Source organism: Aquarana catesbeiana, linkage group LG03 (genome assembly GCF_042186555.1).
Source record: "Aquarana catesbeiana isolate 2022-GZ linkage group LG03, ASM4218655v1, whole genome shotgun sequence".
Lineage (NCBI taxonomy): Eukaryota > Metazoa > Chordata > Amphibia > Anura > Ranidae > Aquarana > Aquarana catesbeiana.
In genome coordinates this window covers 618,159,657-618,185,348 of record NC_133326.1, presented here as the reverse complement: position 1 = coordinate 618,185,348, position 25,692 = coordinate 618,159,657, and the positions used below count along the sequence as shown (strand labels likewise).

At 44.0% G+C, this 25,692-nt stretch overlaps 1 protein-coding gene across 2 annotated transcripts in view; it reads left to right on the top strand.

Annotated features, from left to right (window-relative positions):
* LOC141133135 (uncharacterized) overlaps window positions 1-11,237 on the top strand; it is a 44,139-nt gene extending 32,902 nt beyond the window's left edge. Inside the window, exons 6-9 of one of the 2 annotated variants that reach the window (XM_073622304.1) lie at window positions 118-210; window positions 3,973-3,992; window positions 7,738-7,834; window positions 10,359-11,237. In XM_073622304.1, the coding sequence (XP_073478405.1) occupies window positions 118-210; window positions 3,973-3,992; window positions 7,738-7,834; window positions 10,359-10,651 (503 nt within the window). In that variant the 3' untranslated portion in view covers window positions 10,652-11,237. Of the gene's footprint in view, window positions 1-117; window positions 211-3,972; window positions 3,993-7,716; window positions 7,835-10,358 lie in introns of both variants that reach the window. The other variant, XM_073622303.1, reaches the window with a different exon arrangement.
* The last annotated feature ends 14,455 nt before the right edge of the window (window positions 11,238-25,692 follow it).

Below are 25,692 nucleotides of genomic sequence, written 5' to 3'. Positions count from 1 at the left end.
TTATATTTTAATTTCCCTGACTTTATCACTCTTCTTACACTGCAATATTTCCTAATGTGGACCTCTCCTTGTTCTACAAAGCAATCATACCATTGGCTACTCTCATTTATTTTTCAGATATTATCATAACCTGTGTAGTTTTAATCATCACCTTCATCATCATCATCATTGCTGTTTGTGTTTATCGGAAGAAAAAGAGCACTGACAGAGGTGAGGATTAGCAGGATATATAAAATATTTTTTTGTCTCCATAAAGGCAGCGCCATACTACTCCTGCTTTTTTACCATTTTCTAACACTTTCCACTTAGGTGGTATTGTATTGTTTTTTACACTTTCCACCTAGATGATATTGTATCCATATCCACAACTACTTTATTACCTAATTTAAAGGGCACTATGCATCTTTGTTGAACAATTGGAGCACCAGTTGTTGTATTTTCATTTTTAATAGAAATATTCACCACCAGTCACAGTTTTATTCAACTTTTGAACACATACAGGTTTTAGAAGCAATTCTATAAGGACACTAGGCAATACATTCACTACAAAGAAGAAAAAAAAAAAGGAAGAAAAAAAAAAAAAAAATGTTTGTCTCCATAAGGGCAGCGCCATAATACTCCTGCTTTTTTACCATTTTCTAATACTTTCCACTTAGGTGGTATTGTATGTGTAGAGGCAGCAGCCATATCCATAACTAAAACATTCAATTCAATGCGTGGATTTACCCCATACACCTACGGTCAAACCAAAGTCCGACCGTCCAGAATGCGGTGACGTACAAGGCATACGACGGGACTAGAAAAAGGAAGTGCAATAGCCAGTAGCCAATAGCTTCCGTCTCGTACTTGCTTCAGAGCATGCGTCATTTTTGGTCTGACGGAACAGCATACAGACGAGCGGTTTTCCCGATAGGAATTGGTTCTGTCAGAAATATTTAGAACATGTTCCATTTCTAGGTCTGTCAGAATTTTCGAAAAAAAAAAAAAAGTCAGACGAGGCACACACACGATCGGAATAGATGATGAAAAGCTTCCGTCTGACTTTTTCTGTTGGACATTCCGCTCGTGCATTAGGCTTTAAGGCGTCAGCATACCAAGACATTTTGAACAATTTCATGCTCCCAACTTTGTACAAACAGTTTGGGGATGGCCCCTTCCTGTTCCAACATGACTGCGCACCAGTGCACAAAGCAAGGTCCAAAAAGACATGGATGAGCATGTTTGGGGTAGAGGAACTTGACTGGCCTGCACAGAGTCCTGACTTCAATCCGATAGAACACCTTCAGGATGACTTAAAGTGGAGACTGCGAGCCAGGCTTTCTCGTCCAACATCACTGCCTGACCTCACAAATGTGCTTCCAGAAGAATGGTCAAACATTCCCATAGACTCACTCCTAAACCTTGTGGACAACCTTCCCAGAAGAGTTGAAGCTGTTATAGCTGCAAAGGGTGGGCCAACTCAATATTGAACCCTACGGACTAAGACTGGGATGCCATTAAAGTTCATGTCTATGTAAAGGCAGGCGCCCCAATACTTTTGGTAATATAGTAAATATATTAAAAGGAGAAATATTTAATGTACATATATAAAAAAGGAAGTAATGATGAAATGAGGGATTCAATGTAATGTTACCAATCACAATAAATATTAAAATGTAGCAAAGGTGGCCCACAGTGAAGCAACTATACATTGTAGCACTAGCACAAAGTGTTGCAGAATCAGTTAGGACATAAGTGGAATAGCAGCATAACCAACCATATTGTAGTAAATAAATACAGATTTATTAAGTAAAAAAGAGCAGTAATATACTCACAAATGCTTGGGAAGCAAAAAAAGAACGGGTCCGTGCAGCAAAAGAAGTGAAAATTCCGGTGTCGGCGATCCTGACTCCACCAACTCTCATACACGAAGAGGTCTCAGTATCGATTCTGGGAACATTCCTTCCCTTCCTCAGCCACCAGCATTTGCAGCCGCTGGCCACGGGTATGTAGAGATTGAGTTGAACTGACTGCTTCTTCTTGCCTTGCTTCCCAAATATTTATGAGTGTATTACTGCACGTTTATATCAAATAAATATGTATTTATTTACTACACTATGGTTGGCTGCTCTTGCACTTTTGACTTTTTTATTTTGTCAAGGTAAAATATACAGTACATCTGCAATACATGCAAATTTCCCCATGTTTTATCCATTTAAAGACACGACAAGTACATAAAAGTACCTGTTCAACTGCCAGAATAGCATTTAGCTCCTGATATACCTGTAAGCCCGCAACACATAGCGGTTGATTTATTAAACTGGAGAGTGCAAAATCTGGTGCAGCTGTGCATGTTAGACAATCAGCTTATAACTTCAGCTTGTTCAAATAAAGCAGTTCTGAAGGCTCAAGGTTTTTTACCTTCATACATTTTGTGCATGAAGGTAAAAAACCTTCTGTGTGCAGCAGCCCCCCCCCCCCCCCCCCCCCCCTAATATTTACCTGAGCCCCATCTCAATCCAGCGATGTGCACGAGAGCCTCGGCTCTCTGGGGACTCTCCCTCCTCGTTGGCTAAGAGAGCAGCGAGAGCCAATGGCTCACAGTCAGTCATAGAAGAGAGGGGGCTGGGGCTCTGTGTCTGAATAGACACGCAGAGCAGTGGCTCAGGAGCGAGCCTGCTTGGTTGCCCCCCCCCCCCCCGTACCAAGCTGCTTGCTCTGGGGGCACTTGGCAGGAAAGAGGGGCCAGGAGCGCAGGCAGGGGAACCCGAGAAGAGGAGGATCGGCGCTGCTTTGTACAAAGCCACTGCACAGAGTAGGTAAGTATAACATGTTTGTTTATTTTTGTTTTTTACTTTGCCTTTAAAATCACTTTAAGCTTGGACTAAAGGATTAGAAGCTGATTGGTTTATATGGAGAGCTGCACCAGACTTTGCACTCCCTATTTTTAGTAAATCAACCTCATAGTATTTATGTGGTGTCAGCCCTGTGTAGTTTTTCTTGCCAAACTACTCAGACCTGCCCACATTTCCATTTCCACAACGTGAAGGCATTTTAACAGGCATATTTTTCACTTATCCTACATAAATAACAAAATGCTTTCAGTGGTAGATTTAACAGACCAAAAGGGAGCAGATCATGGAAGTCTGTTATGCCCTGTACACACGGTCGGATTTTCCGATGAAAAAAGTGCGATCGGATTGTGTTGTCGGAAATTCCGATCGTGTATGGGCTCCATCAGACTTTTTCCGACAACAAAATCCGATCGTTTAAATTCCGATCGTGTGTACACAATTCCGACGCACAAAGTGCCACGCATGCTCAGAATAAATTAAGAGATGAAAGCTATTGGCTACTGCCCCGTTTATAGTCCCGACGTATGTGTTTTAAGTCACCGCGTTCAGAACGATCGGATTTTCCGACAACTTTGTGCGACCGTGTGTATGCAAGACGAGTTTGGACCAAAATCCGTCGGAAAAAAATCTGATGGATTTTGTTGTCAGGATGTCTGATCAATGTCCGATCGTGTGTACAGGGCATTAGAGTTTGTATACAAGTCAAGAGAATCACTGGGAGGTTGTATTTCTGTTGTGCAGAAATAAGTGAGCTTAGAGCAGTAATGTACAGGCCAATCAATCCTATGAAAAGAATCCATTCATGGCATTTCTGTTGTTTCCCCAAGATTAGACCAGGGATTTAAACATGTGTGATCGGACACTACAGACATGCACGGCGTATGCACTGATCATTCTTTAAGATTAGTATGATCATTCTGCAGTTTGATGTTGTGTCTACCTTCTTTTATATATGGGGTACAGAAACCAATATTTGCTACCTAAAACACCAATGTAGTAACACGTGGCTAACAAAATATTCCCATCCTACAATACCTTATATGAATATTAGCGAAATATAAAATTCAATGTATTCTTTTTAAGTTGACCCTTATGTATAGAGCATGCCATAATTGCTGTCTGTTTTTTCTTTTTTTAGGGTCTAAACTCTTTGGAAAAGTAAGTATATAATGTATCATGTGCCTAGAATAAAAATAATGTAAGGTCCCTTTCACACTGGGGCGGTTTGCAGGCGTTATTGCGCTAAAAATACCGCCTGCAAACCGCCCCAAAACAGCCTCCGCTGTTTGTTCAGTGTGAAAGCCCGAGGGCTTTCACACTGAAGCGGTGCGCTGGCAGGAGAAGAAAAAATCTTCTGCAAGCCACATCTTTGGAGCGGTGAAGGAGCGGTGTATTAACTGCTCCTAAACCGCTCCTGCCCATTGAAATCAATGGGACAGCGCGGCTATAGCCGCGCTGTACGAGTGCTTTTAACCCTTTTTCGGCCGCCAGCGGGGGGGTTAAAACCGCACCGCTAGCGGCCGAATACCGCGGTAAAACAGACGCCCCCTACCGCCCCAGTGTGAAAGCAGTCTTATAATATACATTCTTTTGGATCTAAAGCAATTTTTATTTCAATATAGATTATGGGTGAGCTAGGAGTAGCATGTGGCTGGGCAGGATAGCATTGCAGGCATATAATTGAAGTTATCTAACACTGCTGTTATTGTGGCAACAACCAATTCAGAGCCAGCTTTTTATTTTCAAGCCCATTTTAAAAAATGGCGTTCTAATTGGTTATATCACTTTTAATTTATTTCACACGTGGTATACGCTTCTCCTGTTCATAAGGGCAAATTCTAACCTTTACTCTATGCAAATAAACCTGTTTGTACCTTGATCTTTCACTCTTTGCTTAGCCTTTTAATGATGTAGATTGCTTTGGTAATACATTTGCTTTAGTAAACTACCGGTACATTATGTTTGGAATAGAATTAAACAAGCATTTTAAGCTGGTTACATAGTCCAGTGCAGACATACTATACATAAATGCAGAAATGTGATCTATCTATCTATCTATCTATCTATCTATCTATCTATCTATCTATCTATCTATCTATCTATCTATCTAGATATAGATATATCTATCTATCTAGATATAGATATATCTATCTATCTAGATATAGATATATCTATCTAGATATAGATATATCTATATAGATATAGATATATCTATATAGATATAGATATATATATGCACAGTATCTCACAAAAGTGACTACACCCCTCACATTTTTGTAAATATTTTATTATATCTTTTCATGTGACAACACTGAAGAAATGACACTTTGTTACAATGTAAAGTAGTGAGTGTACAGCTTGTATAACAGTGTAAATTTGCTGTCCCCTCAAAATAACTCAACATACAGCCATTAATGTCTAAACCGCTGACAACAAAAGGGAGTACAACCCTAAGTGAAAATGTCCAAATTGGGCCCAATTAGCCATTTTCCCTCCCCGGTGTCATGTGACTCGTTAGTGTTACAAGGTCTCAGGTATGAATGGGGAGCAGGTGTGTTAAATTTGGGGTTATCGCTCTTACTCGCTCATACTGGTCACTGGAATTTCAACATGGCACCTCATAGCAAAGAACTCTCTGAGGATCTGAAAAAAAGAATTGTTGCTCTACATAAAGATGGCTTAGGCTATAAGAAGATTGCCAAGACCGTGAAACTGAGCTGCAGCATGGTGCCCAAGACTATACAGCGCTTTAACAGGACAGGTTCCACTCAGAACAGGCCTCGCCATGGTCCACCAAAGAAGTTGAGTGCACGAGCTCAGCATCATATCCAGAGGTTGTCTTTGGGAAATAGACGTATGAGGCATTACTTCAGAGGTTGAAGGAGTTGGGGGGGGGGGGTCAGCCTGTCAGTGCTCAGACCATACGCAACACACTGCATCAAATTGGTCTGCGTGGCTGTCGTCCCAAAAGGAAGCCTCTTCTAAAGATGATGCACAAGAAAGCCTGCAAACAGTTTGCTGAAGACAAGCAGACTAAGGACATGGATTACTGGAACCAAGTCCTGTGATCTGTTGAGACCAAGATAAACATATTTGATTCAGATGGTGTCAAGCGTGTGTGCGGCATGTTCCCCTCCCTTCTGAGACTGGGCCGCAGGGCAGTATTCTAACATGATAACGACCCCAAACACACCTCCAAGACGACCACTGCCTTGCCAAAGAAGCTGAGGGTAAAGGTGATGGACTGGCCAAGCATGTCTCCAGACCTGAACCCTATTGAGCATCTGTGGGGCATTCTCAAACGGAAGGTGGAGGAGCGCAAGGTCTCTAACATCCACCAGCTCCGTGACGTCGTCATAGAGGAGTGGAAGAGGACTCCAGTGGCAACCTGTGAATCTCTGGTGAACTCCATACCTAAGAGGGTTAAGGCAGTGCTGGAAAATAATAGTGGCCACACAAAATATTGACACTTTAAGCCCAATTTGGCCTTTTTTCATTTAGGGGTGTACTCACTTTTGTTGCCAGCGCTTTAGACCTTAATGGCTGTGTGTTGAGTTATTTTGAGGGGACAGCAAATTTACACTGTTATACAAGCTGTACACTCACTACTTTACATTGTAGCAAAGTGTCATTTCTTCAGTGTTGTCACATGAAAAGATATAATGAAATATTTACAAAAATGTGAGGGGTGTACTCACTTTTGTGAGATACTGTATATACACACACATACATATACAGGGCTTTTTTTTTCAGCTGGAACTTGGTGGAAATCAGTTCCACCACCTTTGGCTCAGGCCCTCTGCTCCCTGGTCACCACTATCGCTTGTAAACACAGAGGTCTGGCTTCAGTGTTTACAAATGACAGCTTGTCTCTCAACGGCTCCCATAGATCTCATCTCCTGAGCGGCTCCCACTGAGTGCAGGATGGGCACAAAGGAGATGCAGGTGCACGGGATGCAGTGCAAATGCCTACTCCCCCACTGATTGATCCCCCTGCAAGTGATAAAGGCTGAGCCACCTATTGTGTGCAGGGAGGTACTAGAGAAGAAGAGGGGTTAAAATTAGATGATGATGGGGGATGCAGAGGTAAGCAGCTGTGGAAGAAGGCTGAACTCTGCACTCTGTGTGTAGTGCACCCCTGAACTCTGCACTCTGTGTGTAACCCCACTGAACTCTACACTCTGTGTGTAACCCCACTGAACTCTGCACGCTGTGTGTAACCCCACTGAACTCTGCACTCTGTGTGTAACCCTACTGAACTCTACACTCTGTGTGTAACCCCACTGAACTCTGCACGCTGTGTGTAACCCTACTGAACTCTACACGCTGTGTGTAACCCCACTGAACTCTGCACGCTGTGTGTAACCCCACTGAACTCTGCACGCTGTGTGTAACCCCACTGAACTCTGCACGCTGTGTGTAACCCCACTGAACTCTGCACGCTGTGTGTAACCCCACTGAACTCTGCACGCTGTGTGTACCTCCACTGAACTCTGCACTCTTGTGTGTAGAGCACCTCTGGACTCTGCACTACGTACATAGTACACTCCCAAACTCTGCACGTAGCGCACCCCTGAACTCTGCTCTCTGTGTGTAACCCCACTGAACTCTGCACTCTGTGCATAATGCACTCCTGGTATTTAATGCCCCTTTAAGACTCCCACTGTTAGTGAAATTTGACCATACTCACTATATGATGTGGTTTGTGTAAAAAGGGGGGGGGAGGGGTTGGGGTCTCATGGTTGAGAGTTCCTGCACCTATTTTCTGACAAAAAAAAGCTATATATACATGTAGCTATATATACAACTGTATTTGACTTTCACATAGAAATAGTAATGTGAACGCCTGTGGGATAGTTCACACATTGTTTTATACTCACAGCTAACTTTACATATCTGCAAGGGAAATGAAGATCATGATGAAGCCAAAGGTGACCTGCTTCAAAGAGACATTATACTGCAGTATAAAGAAGGAACTGATAAAGACACGAAAGAAGAAAGTAAGTGGGCATGTACCCTTCATACAAGCTGCTACATCACCCTTTTTATCTGTTATTGCAGAGATTACATATGGAGTATTTAGGTAACATCTTAGATGTATGCTCATGAAACAAACAGTGTTTAAAGTGCAGTACCCAGTGAGACCAATCAACAATTACATTTAGTGCCATTCATGGACCAATCAACAGTTACCTTAAGGGCCCCTCATAGACATAAGATTGTGTTTGGGAGATCTGGGCACTGGACAATCATTCTTAACATACCGTATATACTCGAGTATAAGTTGAGTTTTTCAGCACATTTTTTTGTGCTGAAAGTGCCCCCCTCGACTTATACTCGAGTCCAGCACTTTTCTGCAGCAAAGAATTTCATTTTCCGAACCGACTTTGGGGCCCCGTATCTCAGGGCCACTTGGTGCTATGAACCCCGAATTTGGTGTGCAAACCCAGTGAAACTGGTACCATAACATATCCAAAGCTGGAGTTCCTAGCACTAAGTGGCCCCGAAATACGGGGCCCCAAAATCGGTTCGGAAAATGTCATTCTCTGCTGCAGAAAAGTGCTTGACATATTCAGAACCGACTTTGGGGCCCTGTATCTCAGGGCCACTCGATGCTGGGAACCCTAAATTTGGTGTGCAAACCCAGTGGAACTGGTACCATAACATATCCAAAGCTGGGGTTCCTAGCAGTAAATGGCCCCGAGATATGGGGCCCCAAATTAGGTTCGGAAAATGGCATTCTCTGCTGCTAAAGACCCCAGCTTTGGCTATTTTATGGTGCTAGTTCCACTAGGTTTGCACACCAAATTTGGGGTTCCTAGCACTAAGTGACCCTGAGATACGGGGCCCCAAAGTAGGTCAACTGTGTCCATCTGCCTCAATGTCATTTCGGGACACTTTGGGTTCAGAGACCCCAAATTTTGGCTGCAGCTAGGGGGCTTAGTCACACTGTGATAGAGAGGGAGGGTCCTCAGTCCAGTGTATATCAAAAGTCACAAATTGGTGCTTAACCTAACCATACACTGAGCACATTTTGGACAGATTCTAATGAACTAGACAAAACTTGATCAGTGGGTGGCCCTGTCAGCACCACTTCACCCAACATCCTTCGATTGAAGAAAATCGAAGTAGCCTGTTGGAAATTTGATGGCTAAACAGCACATGAATTAAGTTAGATGCAGGCACCTTTTGGGTCTTCTTGTTAGCCAGATCTGCCAATACAATGCAATAGGAAGTTCACCTATCGACACTGCTTAGCATGGATGACAGGATCTGTTATAAAAGGAATCTGTGAGTGTATGGCCAGCTCTAGAAGGAGCAGCTGAGCAAGTGCAAGGGAAGGAAGGGGGAGTTAGTGCAGATGAAGGGGATGGTATTAATAAAAACCTGTTACTTTGTACTGCATTGATGCAATTGAACTATCCATCAAATAATCTGGCCACTATCTAGGCCCCAAATAATGATACTCGGGTCAACGGAGCATGCATGCTTAATTGAATGTAAGGTAAAAACCTTGCTGATGTTATATTTTTGCGAGTTGCATACTTTGTACATTATACAATAGAAGGCATAGGGGTTTATTTAATAAAACTTGAGAGTACAAAATCTGGTGCAGCTGTGCATGGTAGCCAATAAGCTTTTATCTTCAGCTTGTTCAATTAGGTTTTGACAAAAAAAACCTGGACACTCTCTCCAGTTTTAGTAAATCAACCACATAATCTCTGTAATGCTGATCCCCTAACATTCTTTCCTCTGCTCCCTGTTGCTCTGTTCAGCCAAAGGCAGTAAGGAAAATATCCTCTACTGCCAGGTATGGTATTTCTCCTTCATGAGACAGTGCTGGTGCTTAGTGATTGGCCCATTGCTGTCACATTGGGTAAGGAGAGTCCTCAGGCCAGTGTAAGCTCTGACTGGAGCAACCCAGTCCTCACGCAGGACTGTTTTTAGGCTCCATTCACACTTGTGCGACTTGTCATGTAACTTTGGACATCAAAGTTGCATGACAAGTCCTTCCCTATGTTTTCCAATGATAACCATTCATATATGAGCGACTTAAAGTTGCAGTGGTCCAACTTTCATGCAACTTGAGGGGCTTAGACTTCAGTGTTAACCCTCAGAAGTTGCATGAAAGTCGTAACTGAATGCTATACAATGCAACTTGTGTGCAACAGTTGTCCATTATCTCTGGTCAAAGCCAAAGTGGTAACCAAGTTGCACCCATCCAAAGTTGCGTCAGTTGTGTCAAAGTTGCAATCGAAAGTCGGTGCAACTTTGGAGTCGTACAAGTGTGAATGGAGCTAGTCTTTCCTAGCAGCTGCATGTAATGTCAGAAGAGTGAAGAAAAGGTGAGTATGTGCTGCTGGTGATTGGGGAAAATGGAAAATTGATAAAGAGAATATATAAAGCTGTGAAAGTCATGTAAACCAAGTGAAGTAAACACTACAATATGAACTCGAAATATGTGGAGTAATATAACTATATATTTTCTTTAGCCTAACACATTCTGTCTTGTTTTCTTCACAGTCATCTCTAAATCGTGGCCCATTATTGTGCGGGGGGTTCCCATAAAAGAGTTTGAGAGTTTAATGTACTCTCTGGCACTGAATCATAATGAAGTGGAAAGAGCTAAAATGGACAACCCTAGCAATGTTAATAATCAGTACAGTGCCATGCTGCAAACCTGGTACCAGAAAGGTGAATTTGACATCAATAAACTCCTAAAAGCCCTGCGGAGTCTAGGCATGGAAAAGGCTGCAAATGACATCACGCATCAGCTGACCAGAGAAGAACTGTACATCGAACAGAGCCAACAATAGGACTTGATCGTTTCCATGCGGTACTGCCTCTTGTGATTTCCGGTTTTGACCTTTTGGCCTGGAACCCGTTTCTGATTTGTCAATGTGTACTGGTATTATAAAGTCAGACTCCAGACAAACTTCCTTTTTTTAGATTTGGATAGAGTGGGAAGAGAGTTAGAACCCCTGTTCTGGTTGCTACTGCTGTCTCTGTTCAGGATATTCTAACACCTGAAGGATATCTGCCCAGGGGGATATAGAGAGCAGTGTAAACCTTGATATGTTTTTATTGATTTCTGTGTCCCCACTGGAGAGGCTTCTCTCACTTCCTGTTCTAAGACAAAACAGGAAGTGTGAAGACATCTCTCAAATAGGGAAACAGACAGCAATCAAAACTTGACAGATGGTCTAACTATTTCCCACTCCATCGAAATTCAAAAAACTAAAGTTTGGATGGAGTTGAGCTTTTTGTTGTAAATATAAATAAAACTATGTAGTTTTATAAACTATATAGTTTTATAATCTATATTTTTGTACAAAAAAGAAAAATATAAAAAATATATAAAATATAAAACTACCAAAAATAATAAACTTTCATCAAAACCCAGTTTCCGATGTCTGTTTCTGGTTTATGGAATATAGTTTATCTTAGGTTAGAGCTACACAGGAGATTTTATGTAGCTCAGACATGCAATCAATTGCTTGGCATAGCGATAGATTGAGAAATGGATGGAAGCAATTGGTCTTGGATGATCACACAATGATGCAATCATGCCAGACTGATCTTTACCTTATGCTACTTGTGTACCATGCTGCATAGATGGCCATTTGTTTTTAATATGTTTAGCGAAAAATGACTACTAGAAATGAATTGTTATAATAACACAGTAAAGCTACTAGCTTAATGAAGCAGAACCTCAATCAGCAACTCAAAAACCACCGACGTAAATAAAAAACCATGCTATATCAGTGTTAAATCACAAGTGGCCAAGAAAGCCAACACAGAGCTCACAAATGTAGTGAATAAGTATTTAGTCAAAAAAGTAATAACTATCTGCAATACACGTGTGACAAAGAAAGTAATGGCATAGAAAACCAAACCCAAAGCTGTCAGAAAAAGAGGAACCCCAAACTTAGAATTTCAAGAGATTAGGCCCCTTCTTCACAGAGTTGTTGTCGTTCTATAAACAGAATGGGGGAGGGGGATAGAATCTACATCAAATTTTTGTTTGTGGTCTGTGTTCCCGCTGGGAAGATTTTCCCATAATTAATAATGTTGGGACCAGATAGAAGAGAAATATCTCCAATGGGGTCAAGGACTGCAAAGTCTCTCCTCATTTCTTGTACTGCTAACACAGGGATATAATGATATACTGAACTGTATGTCATGGGTAAGGCAACATTAAAAAGATGGAGATCTACCTGAACAACATGGGAGAAGTCAAAGATCACTGGGCACAGTGTCGTCTCTTCATACCTGATATAAACCTCTAATTGCCATACTACTGTGTCACAATCGCATGCATTGCACGGCAATCATGGGCTTAAATCAGGTGGTAAGGAGGTAACATCGCCACTTGTCAAACACACTCGGATCCCTTTTTAGAGAAGCAGCAGTGCCTGCTGCACTTGTGAATGAGCCCTGTAGTTGCATTTCGCAGCGGCACCCTTAGGGCTCATTCATGCTTAAAGCTGAAGGATGGTAAAACTCTGCAGTTGAGTTTACCCCCCCCCCCAATCCCTACCCCCTTTAGCTGCTAAGGCAGATGTACACATGCTGCAGCAGGAATTAAGCCCCCTGTTGCTTTTGGTGGGTGCTACTGCCTGCCAAACGCAATCCATTCAAGTAAATGGGGCCAATCTGCAAGAGCCCCGCAACTGCATGCTTCTGCGGAGTACAAGGGGTTAAAACAGGTGGTGAGAAAGCAACACAATGTTGCCTGCTTTAATCGCTTGTTTGCTTTACTGTGTAAGGTTGCTGGGCACTTGCAGAGTGGCCTCATTGACTTGAATGGGTCATGCCTGGCAGTTGCTACACCCACCAATCATGATAGGGTGTATAACTCCTGCTGTGGCTGTGACATGTGTACACCCCTGACCACTGTGGCTAAAAGGGGTGCTGTTGGGGTAGGGGTGGTAAAAGCCTTATTTATGGGGTTTTACCACCCCCCAAACTGCACATATAATGAACCCTTAATGTTATGAGGCCCTTTTAAGGCTGCTTTCACACTGATGTGCTGCAGTTTACCTGCATCGTGGGTGCAGTGCAGTGTAATTGTGACTTTTCTGGGTTAGTTGCACTTTGCCATAGACTTCTACTATATCCTACAGCTGTGTTGCACTTTTTGAAAGTGCACCAAGACTCCTGCATTCAGCCTTAAACCTGCAGGATATAATAGAAGTGTATGGCTAAGCACAGCAAACCTGCAGGTACACTACAATGCACTGCACCCGAGGTGTTGGTAAACAGCAGGACATCAGTAAGTAAGAAGCCCTATACTATTATGCCCAGTGTATTGCTGGCCTCAAGATCTCTTTTTTCCTGCTGCTGGCACCACTCTGGAGACCGCTAACTGAGATAAGAGATGCAGTGCAGTTGGTATCACTCCACATGGGACAGGAGCCAGCACTACAGAGGAAGTATCAGCTTATGCGGCTCTTGCTCTCTATTACAGTTCCAAATTTACAAGTAGTCCCTCTGCATTGCACTCTGATGCTTTGGGATGGTGGGTCAGCAAACCCAGACCGTGATCTACCAGTCACCTGGCTGTGATCTACTGGTAGATTGCGATCTACAGGTTGCTAACACCCATCCTAGAGCATAAAAAAACACATAGTGGCAACTAATGTGTGTAAAGGGCTACCTCCCCTGTTAACTTTCTCCAGTGACAATCATTCTCAGTCTGCTGGTGCTTGGATTGTTGCCCCAGAGAAAAATCTCTGCACAGGATGGGATCTGAGAGTATCATCATCACAATAAGCACCATGCGATTTGATCACTCACTGTTAGATTCTTCTGTAACCCCAAGGGCTAACAATTTCTGTACCTTTCCGAAATTACTTTTATCTGAGCTGGTAAGGTTTAATCCTTACTTTGATGTGGGGATCATGCACAATGCCAATGAAAACACTTCTCAATTTTTCTGCAAGAACTCCATCAGCTCATGAATCTAGGTAGCAGAGAGTTTACGTGATCCTCAACTCAGGTATATCTTTCACTGGTGACTTGTTCAGGGTGCTCTTGACTGTCATAGACCAAGGCAACGAGGCCTCCAGAGTCTCCTGGGCCTTCAGCGGGGGACCGCGAATGGTCCAAAACTGTTGTATTTATTGCATGTATACATTGTATGCGGACTTGGTAACTAACAAATAATTGTTAAATGTATTTGAGGGGTAGGCTTTTTACCAGTTTTGTAATTCAAATTACCTAGGCGAGTCAGCAATGCAAGGAAAGTATAAGAACTTCCTATGCAGTCTCTTAAAACAAAGTAGGAAGCGGCTCCAACTTCTATCAAACGAAGGGTTCCTGGAGTGACTAAAGCTGTAAGTAATTGAGCATAAATCTGCAGTAAAGCAAAATAGGGAGAAATGTAGAAAATGGGTGAAGCAAGAAGAACAGGGGTTAGGGGATTAGAAGGGGTATGGTGTCAGAATTCACCCAAACTCTGTCCCATCACAATAATTTACTACAGATGTTTAAGGCTATAGATTAATGCCGCGTACACACGGTCGGACTTTCCGGCATACTTGGTCCGGCGGACCAGAGTGTGCCGGACAATCTGCCCGTGTGTGGGCGGCGGCGGACTTTTCCGGCGGACTTCTTCCCAAAAGCCCGCCGGACCTAGATTTGAAACAAGTTTTAAATCTTTCCGTAGGACTCAGTTTCGGGCGGAAAGTCCGCTCGTGTGTGTGCTGGTCCGACGGAAAGCCCGCTCGTGTGTAGGCTGGTCCGACGGACCAGATACGACGCGAGGGCAGGGTATTGCATCTCGCGCTCTCTGCAATAGGAAAAACAAATTTTCCTATTGCGGTGAGCGCGGTGCATGCCAGGCCCTTAGGTCTGGTATGGATTATAAAGGGAACCCCCTACGCCGAAAAAACGGCGTGGGGTCCCCCCTAAAATCCATACCAGACCCCGATCCGAGCACGCAGCCTGGCCGGTCAGGAAAGGGGGTGGGGACGAGCGAGCGCCCCCCCCCCTCCTGAACCGTACCAGGCCGCATGCCCTCAACATGGGGGGTGGGTGCTTTGGGGGAGGGGGGCGCCCTGCGGGGCCCCCCCACCCCAAAGCACCTTGTCCCCATGTTGATGAGGACAAGGGCCTCTTCCCGACAACCCTGGCCGTTGGTTGTCGGGGGCTTATCGGAATCTGGGAGCCCCCTTTAATAAGGGGGCCCCCAGATCCCGGCCCCCCCACCCTATGTGAATGAGTATGGGGTACATGGTACCCCTACCCATTCACCTAGGGAAAAAGTGTAAGTAATAAAACACACTACACAGGTTTTTAAAATATTTTATTAAACAGCTCCGGGGGGGGGGGGAATCTTCCTCCGGCTTCGGGGGTCTTCTTCCGGCTTCGGGGGTCCCTCCGCTTCATCTTCTCCCGGCGTCCGGTTGGTTCTTCTCCGCTCTCTTCTCCCGGTGTTCCTGTTCTTCGGCCGGCTCCTCTGCTGTCTTCAAGTAGCTCTCTTGCCAGCAGAGGTCCGGACTTCTGGGCTTCTGGGCTTCTGGGCTTCTCTTCCCCAGATGTTGACACAACGCTCTCTCCTGCTGGACTGCTCTCCGAGGGCTGCGTTGTGACTTATATAGGTGGAGACCCCGCCCCCTTTTGATGTCACAGTCCCTGGGCATGCTGGGACTGTGACGTTTTAGGGGGCGTGGTCACTGGGTGATGTTGACCACGCCCCCTAAAACGTCACAGTCCCAGCATGCCCAGGGACTGTGACATCAAAAGGGGGCGGGGTCTCCGCCTATATAAGTCACAACGCAGCCCTCGGAGAGCAGTCCAGCAGGAGAGAGCGTCGTGTCAACATCTGGGGAAGAGAAGCCCAGAAGCCCAGAAGCCCAGAAGTCCGGACCTCTGCTGGCAAGAGAGCTACTTGAAGACAGCAGAGGAGCCGGCCGAAGAACAGGAACACCGGGAGAAGAGAGCGGAGAAGAACCAACCGGACGCCGGGAGAAGATGAAGCGGAGGGACCCCCGAAGCCGGAAGAAGACCCCCGAAGCCGGAGGAAGATCCCCCCCCCGAGCTGTTTAATAAAATATTTTAAAAACCTGTGTAGTGTGTTTTATTACTTACACTTTTTCCCTAGGTGAATGGGTAGGGGTACCATGTACCCCATACTCATTCACATAGGGTGGGGGGCCGGGATCTGGGGGCCCCCTTATTAAAGGGGGCTCCCAGATTCCGATAAGCCCCCGCCCGCAGACCCCGACAACCAACGGCCAGGGTTGTCGGGAAGAGGCCCTTGTCCTCATCAACATGGGGACAAGGTGCTTTGGGGTGGGGGGGCCCCGCAGGGCGCCCCCCTCCCCCAAAGCACCCACCCCCCATGTTGAGGGCATGCGGCCTGGTACGGTTCAGGAGGGGGGGGGGCGCTCGCTCGTCCCCACCCCCTTTCCTGACCGGCCAGGCTGCGTGCTCGGATTGGGGTCTGGTATGGATTTTAGGGGGGACCCCACGCCGTTTTTTCGGCGTAGGGGGTTCCCTTTATAATCCATACCAGACCTAAGGGCCTGGTATGCCCCGCAACGGGGCTCGCAAGGTGTCAATCTCGCCGATAAAAGCGGCAAGATTGACATCCTTTTCTAGTCCCGTCGCACCTGAGTCACGTTCAAAATGAACGGACTTGTCCGTGTGTGGGCAAGTCCGTTCATTCTGAAAGTCCGCCGGAACTCCGGCGAAAGTCCGTCGGAAAGACGGGCGGACTTAGCCCGCCGGAAAGTCCGGGTGTGTGTGGGCAAGTCCGTCCGTTTTAAAGTCCGGCGCACCTGGCGGACAAAGTCCGTCGGAAAGTGTGCCGGACCAAGTAGGGTAGAAAGTCCGACCGTGTGTACGCGGCATAAGAGTGAGAGAGAAGTGTATTGGATCCAAGGGTTGCAGATCTTCAGAAACTGCTTGTGCAAGTCAGTAAGGATGCTGGTTAACATTTCTGTAAAAAAAAAAAAAAAAAAAAGTCATTCCTTTACTACACCGCTTTTTATGGGGTAAATTGTTTCTTCTAAGTATGCGATATGGTTTGCTTGATGGCTACAAAGACATAGGTCACAAGCTTATGCTGGGCTTTGGTAAATGTAAATGGTGGAGCACTAACTAAGGATCTGTAGGGATGCAAACTGTGGACAAGCTTTGTAAAATGTTAAAAACACTTTGGTCCAAAACTGACAACATTCAGCAGGTTCACCATATGCTCTTTATGTTACAGCTATGAAGCATTTATCTGATAGACCAAGATGAAGATGTGCTAGCCAGGAAGGCACCATGGGCTATCAAGCTAAAACTCCGAAGCTGATTCCTGCGGTTGGTGATACTGGTGGTGACCGTAGTCTATATTTGCTGCCTCTCTTCTTTAGACCTTGACATGTTCACATCCTTCTCCCACTTTGACACATGCACATGAGTCAAAGGAGTAGGTGGTGGGTTAAGATGTGAATATAAAATGTAAATAAGCTTGGGAGTTAAAGGGGTGTAACCATGGCTTTTTAGGCATGCCATTGCTTGAGAGATAAAAACTCTAACGAAGGGCTAGACCTGCTCAGGTTTAGAGCAGTGGTTCCCCACAAGGAGATTACACAGTAAAAGAGAGTAAAAACATATTTTGGGTATTATGAAGAATATTTTCCAGTATTTATTGATATTGAAGCAGTTCAAGTCTAATGAATAAGCTACCAAGAATCTGTACAGCTTAGCTGTGGCCAAAGTAAGTCAGTGTCACTTTCAATAGAAGTCAGAAGACTTTAAGCAGCATGGGTAAATCACTGCTAAAATAGCAAAAAAAAAAAGGAAAAAAAGGATTGCCTGATCCAGGAACTACCACCAGTGGACTACTGAAGACTGGAAGAAGGTGTTATGATCTGGTAAATTACAATTTAAATGTTTGTCTACATACACCATCAAGTAGGTAAAAGTATGGTTCCACAGTAGTCGAAACCAACCGACAAACATAGAGGAGAAAATATGATGGTCTGGGACTCCAATTCTGGATCCGATATTTGATTTCCAAAGAATGACATAGCTGTTAAAGGTGCAAAAGGTGGCTACCTTCACGAGTCAAAAATTTCATTTCAGTTTTCTTAACCAGTTCTGGACCAGTACTGCGGCAGGTTGGCTCCCCTGGGCGAACCGCCGTAACTATACGTTGGCCCTTTAAGACGCTGTAGGAGGCGCGCCCGCAGCGTGTGCCCGGAGCTGATGCGAGTACCCGGAGGGCACGATGACCGCCGGGCACTATATGTAGGATATTTATAGGATATTTATTATAGCAAAAAGTAAAAGATATTTGGGCTGATTTATGAAAGCCGTGCATGAGTTCAGGCGCACAGCGAGGCACAATGCACATTTTCATACGTACGAAATGTTTGCGTCAGTAACAGAACGCTAATCCCCATTTACTATAGCGATCTCGGTGCACGGGAGAATAAAATCTGTGCGCCACTATGGACATGGCGCACGGCATCTTCAATTTAATATTAACAGAAGATGGAGGTGCCAATATTATGGGGTGATGTGAGGAAGTATAGTAACAACTGGCCAAGTAACAAATATGCCCAAAATAGAATGAGAAAGTAACTTTTTGTGAGCAAGCCTGCTGTGCCTACAAGTACGTTTAGAACTGCGTGAGATCAATTTAAGCACTGCGCATGCGCAAGCGGCTCTTGCGCTCATTCAAATGCGTTCACTGCGCAGTAAAAATCTTAGTAAATGTCAAGCAACGCAAATGCAATTGCGTGGGTTGAACAGGCGGAACTTTAAACTTGACAATTTTTTTTTTACGCTGGTTCACCTTTATGTATTTTTTTAAGGATATTTGCACACAGATCATGTTAGCATGTTACATTGCCAACATGTGACATACCCCTTGTTAAAATTATGTAAAAAAGACTCGCTACTTTAGCTCTTCCTAAAAGGGCATTTAGCCTTCCCCCTCTAATGCATATGATTTCCTTGGGCTAGCTTTTGCTTTTAAAGGGGTACTCCACACTCCATTCTCCAATGCTCTCGTCTCCCCCCTCTAACCCCTTTGATTTCCATGGGCTAACTTTTTCTTTTAAAGGGGAACTCCACACTCTGCTCCATTCTCAAAAGGCTGTGAGCTGCCTTCACCAATCCAAACCACTTCTTTTTTTCAGAGCATAGAACAGGGCTGGCTAGGAAAGGGGCAAGAAGAGCGATCGCCCAACCTCCCCCTGAACCATACAAGGCCACATGCACTCAACATAGCTGGCTGCCTTTGGGGCATGTTGGGCTCAGCCCAATACCAACCACAAAGCACCTTTTACCCACTAGTTTAAAAGGGCTTTCCACATTCCTTAAAGCCCCTTGTCTGCAGCCCCCCACAACCCCCGCCTAGGGTTGTGTGGAAGAGGCCCTTGTCCCCCTGACAATGGGAACAAGGTGGTTGACTTTTGGGGTACCCGAGCCCCTTCTGCCCCCAAGCATACACCCCCTTTCATGGGCTGGCTTGCTGTGTGTTCGGCTAGGGTTTGTTAGTGTGCGGGAGGGGCACAATGTTTTTTTTTATTTTGGGGTGGTATTTTTAATGTGGGGGTTCTCATTTTAAGCCTTTACAGACCCAAATGGCCCTGTATGTATTGGGGGGCAGGCTATTTTTTGTTTTAAGTTAAAATCTTGCAGCTGCAATGTCGATTTGTAAGTTTTTTTCTAAAGCCGTACATCTTTGAAGCAGCATTTTGGATACATGCTACAGATGCACCACCAAGTTACTAGCTTTAGGGCTAGTTCGCTCCATAGAAACGCAGTCCAGATGCTTTTCTGCATATGTGTTTTTGGTGTGTTCCAGTGCGTTTATGATAGGTTTTTGGTGCGTTTTTGATGCAGTCTAGTACTTTTTTCCACCTTCTTTTTTTTTAACCTTAAATAATAACATGCTGGATGATGTGCTTAATTTTGGATGGGGGGTGGCTTATTTTGTGCTAGCTGCATTTGGGTTGGTCTGGGCATGCTCAGAGACTGTGGTTTTTTTTTGTGCTTTCTGAGTGTGAACAGTGCCTGGATGTTTCTGGGCATGCTCAGAGACTGTGTTTTTTGGGTTAGTAATTTAAGGACATCCTTAACAGGTGTACCCACTTTGAAGTTCAATCTCTTCATTGGGTGAACTTGCATTTTGTGTGTTTCATGGACTGTGCATGTGTTTTCAGTTGCCTCATTGGCACACAAACCTATGTTATATAAAGCTTGCAGATAGCATTCTTTGGCTTGCCCTGAAAAGAGGCAATATTGTGTGATGGTCTGAATTTTTCTCAATGGAGCAAAAGGGGATTCAGAACACCCTGCGGTTTCAGGTTATGCCTGGTCATTTGCATAAAGTGAGTTTGGAGTTCCTTGTTCAGGATTTGCTGGAGAAATCAGTTGGAGTGGAACCAAGTCACATCTATTGTATCAAGGACCATGCAGCACCAAGTTACTATGATGTTTCTTTTGTGCATAGCAATTTTTGCATGGGAGTTATTGAGAAGTGTAAGGAATTGGAGAAAGCTAACCATGAGTCTATAAGGCCTTTCGTGGTGGAACCCTTGTATGCTATGGAGGAGAAACCATTGGTTGTTCACCTGTTTAACCCCTTCACGGACATTGCCTTGGTAGTGGCCTTTTTAAAGGGATACTGCTCTGCAGTGAAGGGAGGCTTCAGGCAGACTAATCGTCTGGGGATCTTTAATGGCAAATTAAAGTTTTTTGTCAAGCTGAAGGTGGATTCTGAAGGGATTGGTGGCCTCCCAAGAAGAGGAGGTGAAAAAGATGGAGACACTGGGTGCCAAGACCAAGGTGAACGCTTTGGCGAGCCTTAAGAAGAGAAGGGCTAAGAAATTGAAAAGAGAGACAGCTGGAATTGAAACAAGTAACCCCTTTGAGGTCCTGGGGGATGTTGGAGTGGAGGTAGAATCACCAGCACTAAGTCTGGGAACTCCAGAAATTTTTCAGCCGGCCACATTGTCGCCTAGTCAGGAGTTTTTGGATGATGATAGCGTTATGGCCCCGAAGAATGTATGTCAGTTTTCTGGCTTAAGTGATAGGCCTGGGGTGAATGATGCACATCTTCATGTGAATGAGCATCAAGCTGGTGTCCCTCAATGTGAGGGGTTTTGGGTCTCCTGCTAGACAGTGTGCCGTTTTTGAGGACTTGAAGGTCAATGGAGGAGACATCACCTGTCTACAGGAGTGTTTTTTTAATCGACCGCCCAAGCCCCTGGAGTGGGTGGTGGATTACATATGGTCGGCAGTTGGGGAAAATAGGAATGCTGGGGTAGGCATTATCATTACAAATAGAAATATTCACATTATGTCTCATGTTGTGTTAGTGCCAGGAAGATTAATTATGGCAGATTTAGTTTTGTTTAACCAAAAGTTTAGGCTTTTTAATTTATATGCTCCTGTGAATAGCCAGAAACGTCTTGCGTTTTTTTAAGTTTTGAAGTTACATGCAGTGGGAAGGAGACCTAGTGTGATCATGGGTGATTTTAATACGATACGATTTGTGAAAGATCGGATAGGAGTAGCAGGTGAAAGATCGGATAGGAGTAGCAGAGACTAAGTTAGATGTAGGTAGCACTATGCTGAATGGGGTAATTCAGGACTTGCATCTCAATGATGCTCATACTGTTCTGGGTTTGGTGGATCCATATTTCACTTTTTTCTTGGAGTGTGGGCGTACCAAATCCAGAATTGATTTATGTTTGTTTTCTGATGCGTTCAAATGTGCTAATGTTAAACACAGGCCGGTAATTTTTTCAGACCATGTGGCAGTGTATGTTGATTTGAGTATGGGAGATAGTATTAAGTTTGGTTTTGGGGTATGGAGGTTAAATAGTTCATTGTTGCAGGACGAGCATGTCAAAGCCCATTTTAGTAATGTATATAGTAGATGGGTTAATAGGAAAAAAGATTTTAGTAATATTTTGGGGTGGTGGGATTGGGTCAAAAGGAAAATTAAATTCTTTTTTTCAAAAAAAGAGTAGGGATAAAAGTAGCAGTGAGAAAAGGAGATATTCTCGGTTACAAGTCAGGTTGGCTACATTATATTCATTTAGAAATATGGGCTATGACATGGCTGATGAAATAGACCATGTTAGGAAGAGGATTAAAGATGTATTAACTGAAAGAGGAAAAAAATTATGTTTCAAGCGAGAGTTAAACACCTGGAGCAGGATGAAAAATGTTCTAGATTTTTTTTCAAGAAGGTTTGTAAGGAAAAAGGAGTGTTTGAGGGTGTGTATGATGAAGAAGGTAGGGAATGTAAGGAAGAGAATGTGCTGGAATGAGTGACTAAATTTTATGAACGATTGTATGAGGGAGTGTGTGTTTATGAGTCAGATACTAGAATGATTGATATGGTAGAGGATAATTTAGATGAGGATGATAAGGTTTTTTTTGCAGAAAGCAGTGAACGAGGAGGAGGTGTGGGAAGCTGTGACAAGCATGGGGGCTAATAAAACCCCGGGAGGGGATGGCTTACCAAGTGAGTTTTTTAAATTGTTTTGGGAAATTAATAAGAGGGATGTGGTTGAGGGATTTAGTTACATGATGAGGGAATGCATTATATCTGAATCTGAGAGAGGGGGTAGTGGTATTAATTTATAAGAAGGGGGATAAGATGGATATTCGAAATTGGAGGCCTATCTAAACTAAATTCAGACTACAAGGTCTTTGCAAAAATAGTGGCGAGGAGATTATCTAAGGTCATTAGTAGGATGGTTAGCGATACGCAGGCCTGTGCAGTGCCGGGTCGAATGATCTCGGAGAATTTAATTTTAGTTAGGGATATAATTAATTTTTGTAAAGATAGGAATAGTTCGATTATCCTGACATCATTTGACCTTGAGAAGGCATATGATAAAGCGAATCATGGGTTTTTGTGGGAGGTTTTGAAGCGGATGGGTATACCACAGCTGCTCATTAATGTAATAAAAGGGTTGTATTGGGGGATCAGTAGTCGGGTTTTGGTTAATGGGAGTTTGGGGCGGGCTTTTTTGGTTAAATCTGGGGTGAGACAGGGGTGCCCCCTGTCCCCTATTCTCTTTATTTGTTTTATTGATCCACTGTTAAGGATGATACAGAGGGAAAAGGTGGTGAGGGGCTTGGGAGTGGGGGGAAAATTGTGAAATGTTTAGGTTATATGGATGACATGGTGGCAGTGTGTCAGTCGGTGGTGGGCGTAAGAAGGGTGAGGTTACTTTTGTCTATTTTTTGTGTATGTGTGGGAATGAGTGTGAATTGGAAAAAGTGTAGTTTGGGTGTGTATGGAAGACAAGTGGAATGTGTGGATGATCAGATTGGGAAGGTTGAGGATGGAGTGAGGATTTGGGGTATTGTGTTTGACTATGGAATGAAAGGGGAAGTGTGCTGGAATGAAGTGGGGGAAAAGATAGCCAAGAAGTTGAGGTTTTGGTGTCTAAGAAAATTGTTGATTTATGGGAAAGTTTTAGTAGTCAAGGCAATAATCTTACCTTTAATTTTGTATGAAAGTAATATCTTCCCTCCTGGGGAGATAAGATTGAGGAAAATTAATAAGTTATTGTTTACCTTTTTATGGGGGTCGAAAATGGAAAGAGTCAAGAGAAAATATGTGTGTAGACGTGAATGTAATGGTGGGTTGAGTTTTCCGAATGTGAGAGTGTTTTTGTTAATACATTATTGGTTTTGTGTGGTGAAAGTTTTGAGGAATGGTGGAGTGTGTGCTAGGATGATAGCTTTTTCAGGTGGGTGGTTGTTTAGGAGATGGGGGTGGTTGGGAAGGGATTCAAGGATACCGGTGGCTTATGTGGTGGCACACGACTACTGGGTATTGGAAAAGTTTAGGGTAGAGTTTAAGTTGGCAGATTTAGGAGAAGGGGAGAGGGATAAAGTGAAGGCAAGAAAGTGGTTGATAGAGAATGAGTATGTGTGTAACCTTAGGGGAGTTAATGCGTCAGTGGCTGGGGAAGTATGGAAGATACTTCCCCAGTATAAAATGAGTATATATGGGGTGACAAATGTGCAGAGACAGATAGTATGGATGAGTTTGCATGAATGTCTAGCTACAAGGCTATTTATGAAAAGGAGGGATTCACGTGTGTCTGATATTTGTCAGAGAATGAATTGTGGGGGTGTAGAAGACAGTGAGCATGTGTTCTGGGGGTGTGGTGTAGCGAAAGATGTGATCAATAAGAGTCAAGATCTGGTGAAAGAAATAACAGGAGTGAAGGTGAGTGAGTGGAAAATGATGATGTATGGCTTGGGGAAACTGGAAAAAGATAAACAGTAGGGTTGTCCCGATACCGATACTAGTATCGGTATCGGCACCGATACCGAGCATTTGCCCAAGTACTTGTACTCAGGCAAATGCTCCCGATGCTTCCCCCGATACCTAGAGGACAGCTGTGATCGGCGGTGGGGGAGTTACAAGATTCTCCCCCCCCCGCCGGTTTTCAGCTGCTTTAGTGACACAGCGGTGATCGCTCACCGCTGACTGTCACTGCATCCTCCTCCATGTCCCCTCCTTTCCTCTATCCTTTTCTGTGCCTCTCCGCTGTGACTGTCCCCTCCGTTCCCCTCTCCTTTTCTGTGCCTCTCCGCTGTGACTGTCCCCTCCGTTCCCCTCTCCTTTTCTGTGCCTCTCCGCTGTGACTGTCCCCTCCGTTCCCCTCTCCTTCTCTGTGCCTCTCCGCTGTGACTGTCCCCTCCGTTCCCCTCTCCTTCTCTGTGCCTCTTCGCTGTGACTGTCCCCTCCGTTCCCCTCTCCTTCTCTGTGCCTCTCCGCTGTGACTGTCCCCTCCGATCCCCTCTCCTTTTCTGTCCCCCTCCGTTCTGCCGTCCTCCTCCTCCTTGCTTTGTGAATAGACAGAGTCAGCTGACTCTGTCCATTCACATAACTGAAACATTGTAATCTCTTGTGATTACGATGTGTCAGTTTATGAATTGAGAGGAGGACCGCTGTCTTCTCTCCATTCATTCTCAGTGCAGCTGAGGCTGCAGAGAAAGGGACTGGGGAATCTCTATCCTCGGTCTCTTTCTCTGTCTCAAGGGGGAGATATCAGAGGTCTGTTAAGACCCCTGATATCTCACCAAAGCCCCCCAACAGGGCTGATAAAAAAAAAACAAAAAAAACAAACACATATTGCAATAAAGTATAAAAAAAATATTATTTTAAAAAATAAAAATTGTAAATAAATAAATAATAAAAAAAAAAACACATACACCGTTCACCCCCCCCCCCCAAAGCACTGTTAAAAAAAAAACAAAAACAAAAAAACACACTGTCACGTGACATTAAAAAAAAAGTATCGGTAATCGGTATCGGCGAGTACTTGAAAAAAAGTATCGGTACTTGTACTCGGTCCTAAAAAAGTGGTATCGGGACAACCCTAATAAACAGAGTATTGTGGTTAGTGTTATGTGCATTAAAGGAAGTGTTGTGGGATGCACGCAACTTGTATGTATATAGAAATGTTTCGTTAGACAGTAAACAATGTATAGGATTATGGCTAAGCAAGCTATACTTTTTTTTTGTGTTGGATAAAAAGAAGGGTGTGGATGCTGAAGGCATCTGGAAGTTTAGAAAATGGAGAATGTTGATTAAAAATTAAGTCTCTACCACGATGATGCAAGACCTTGTTGGAGACAGTGAATGAGCGTCAAGCTGAATTGTCTCTCGAGAGTTTTCTGAAGTTATTAAAAAATTAAAGGAATTAAAAAAAAAAAAAAAAAAAGGAGTACATTTGGGTGTCCTTATTGAGTTTGTAACACATGTATTTTCTCTTTGTATTTTATTTGTTATGTCTTTGCAAAACAGATGCGTTTTCGAGCAAGGTTTTTTTACTTTGGTTAATTGTATTTCTTTGGGTGGGGG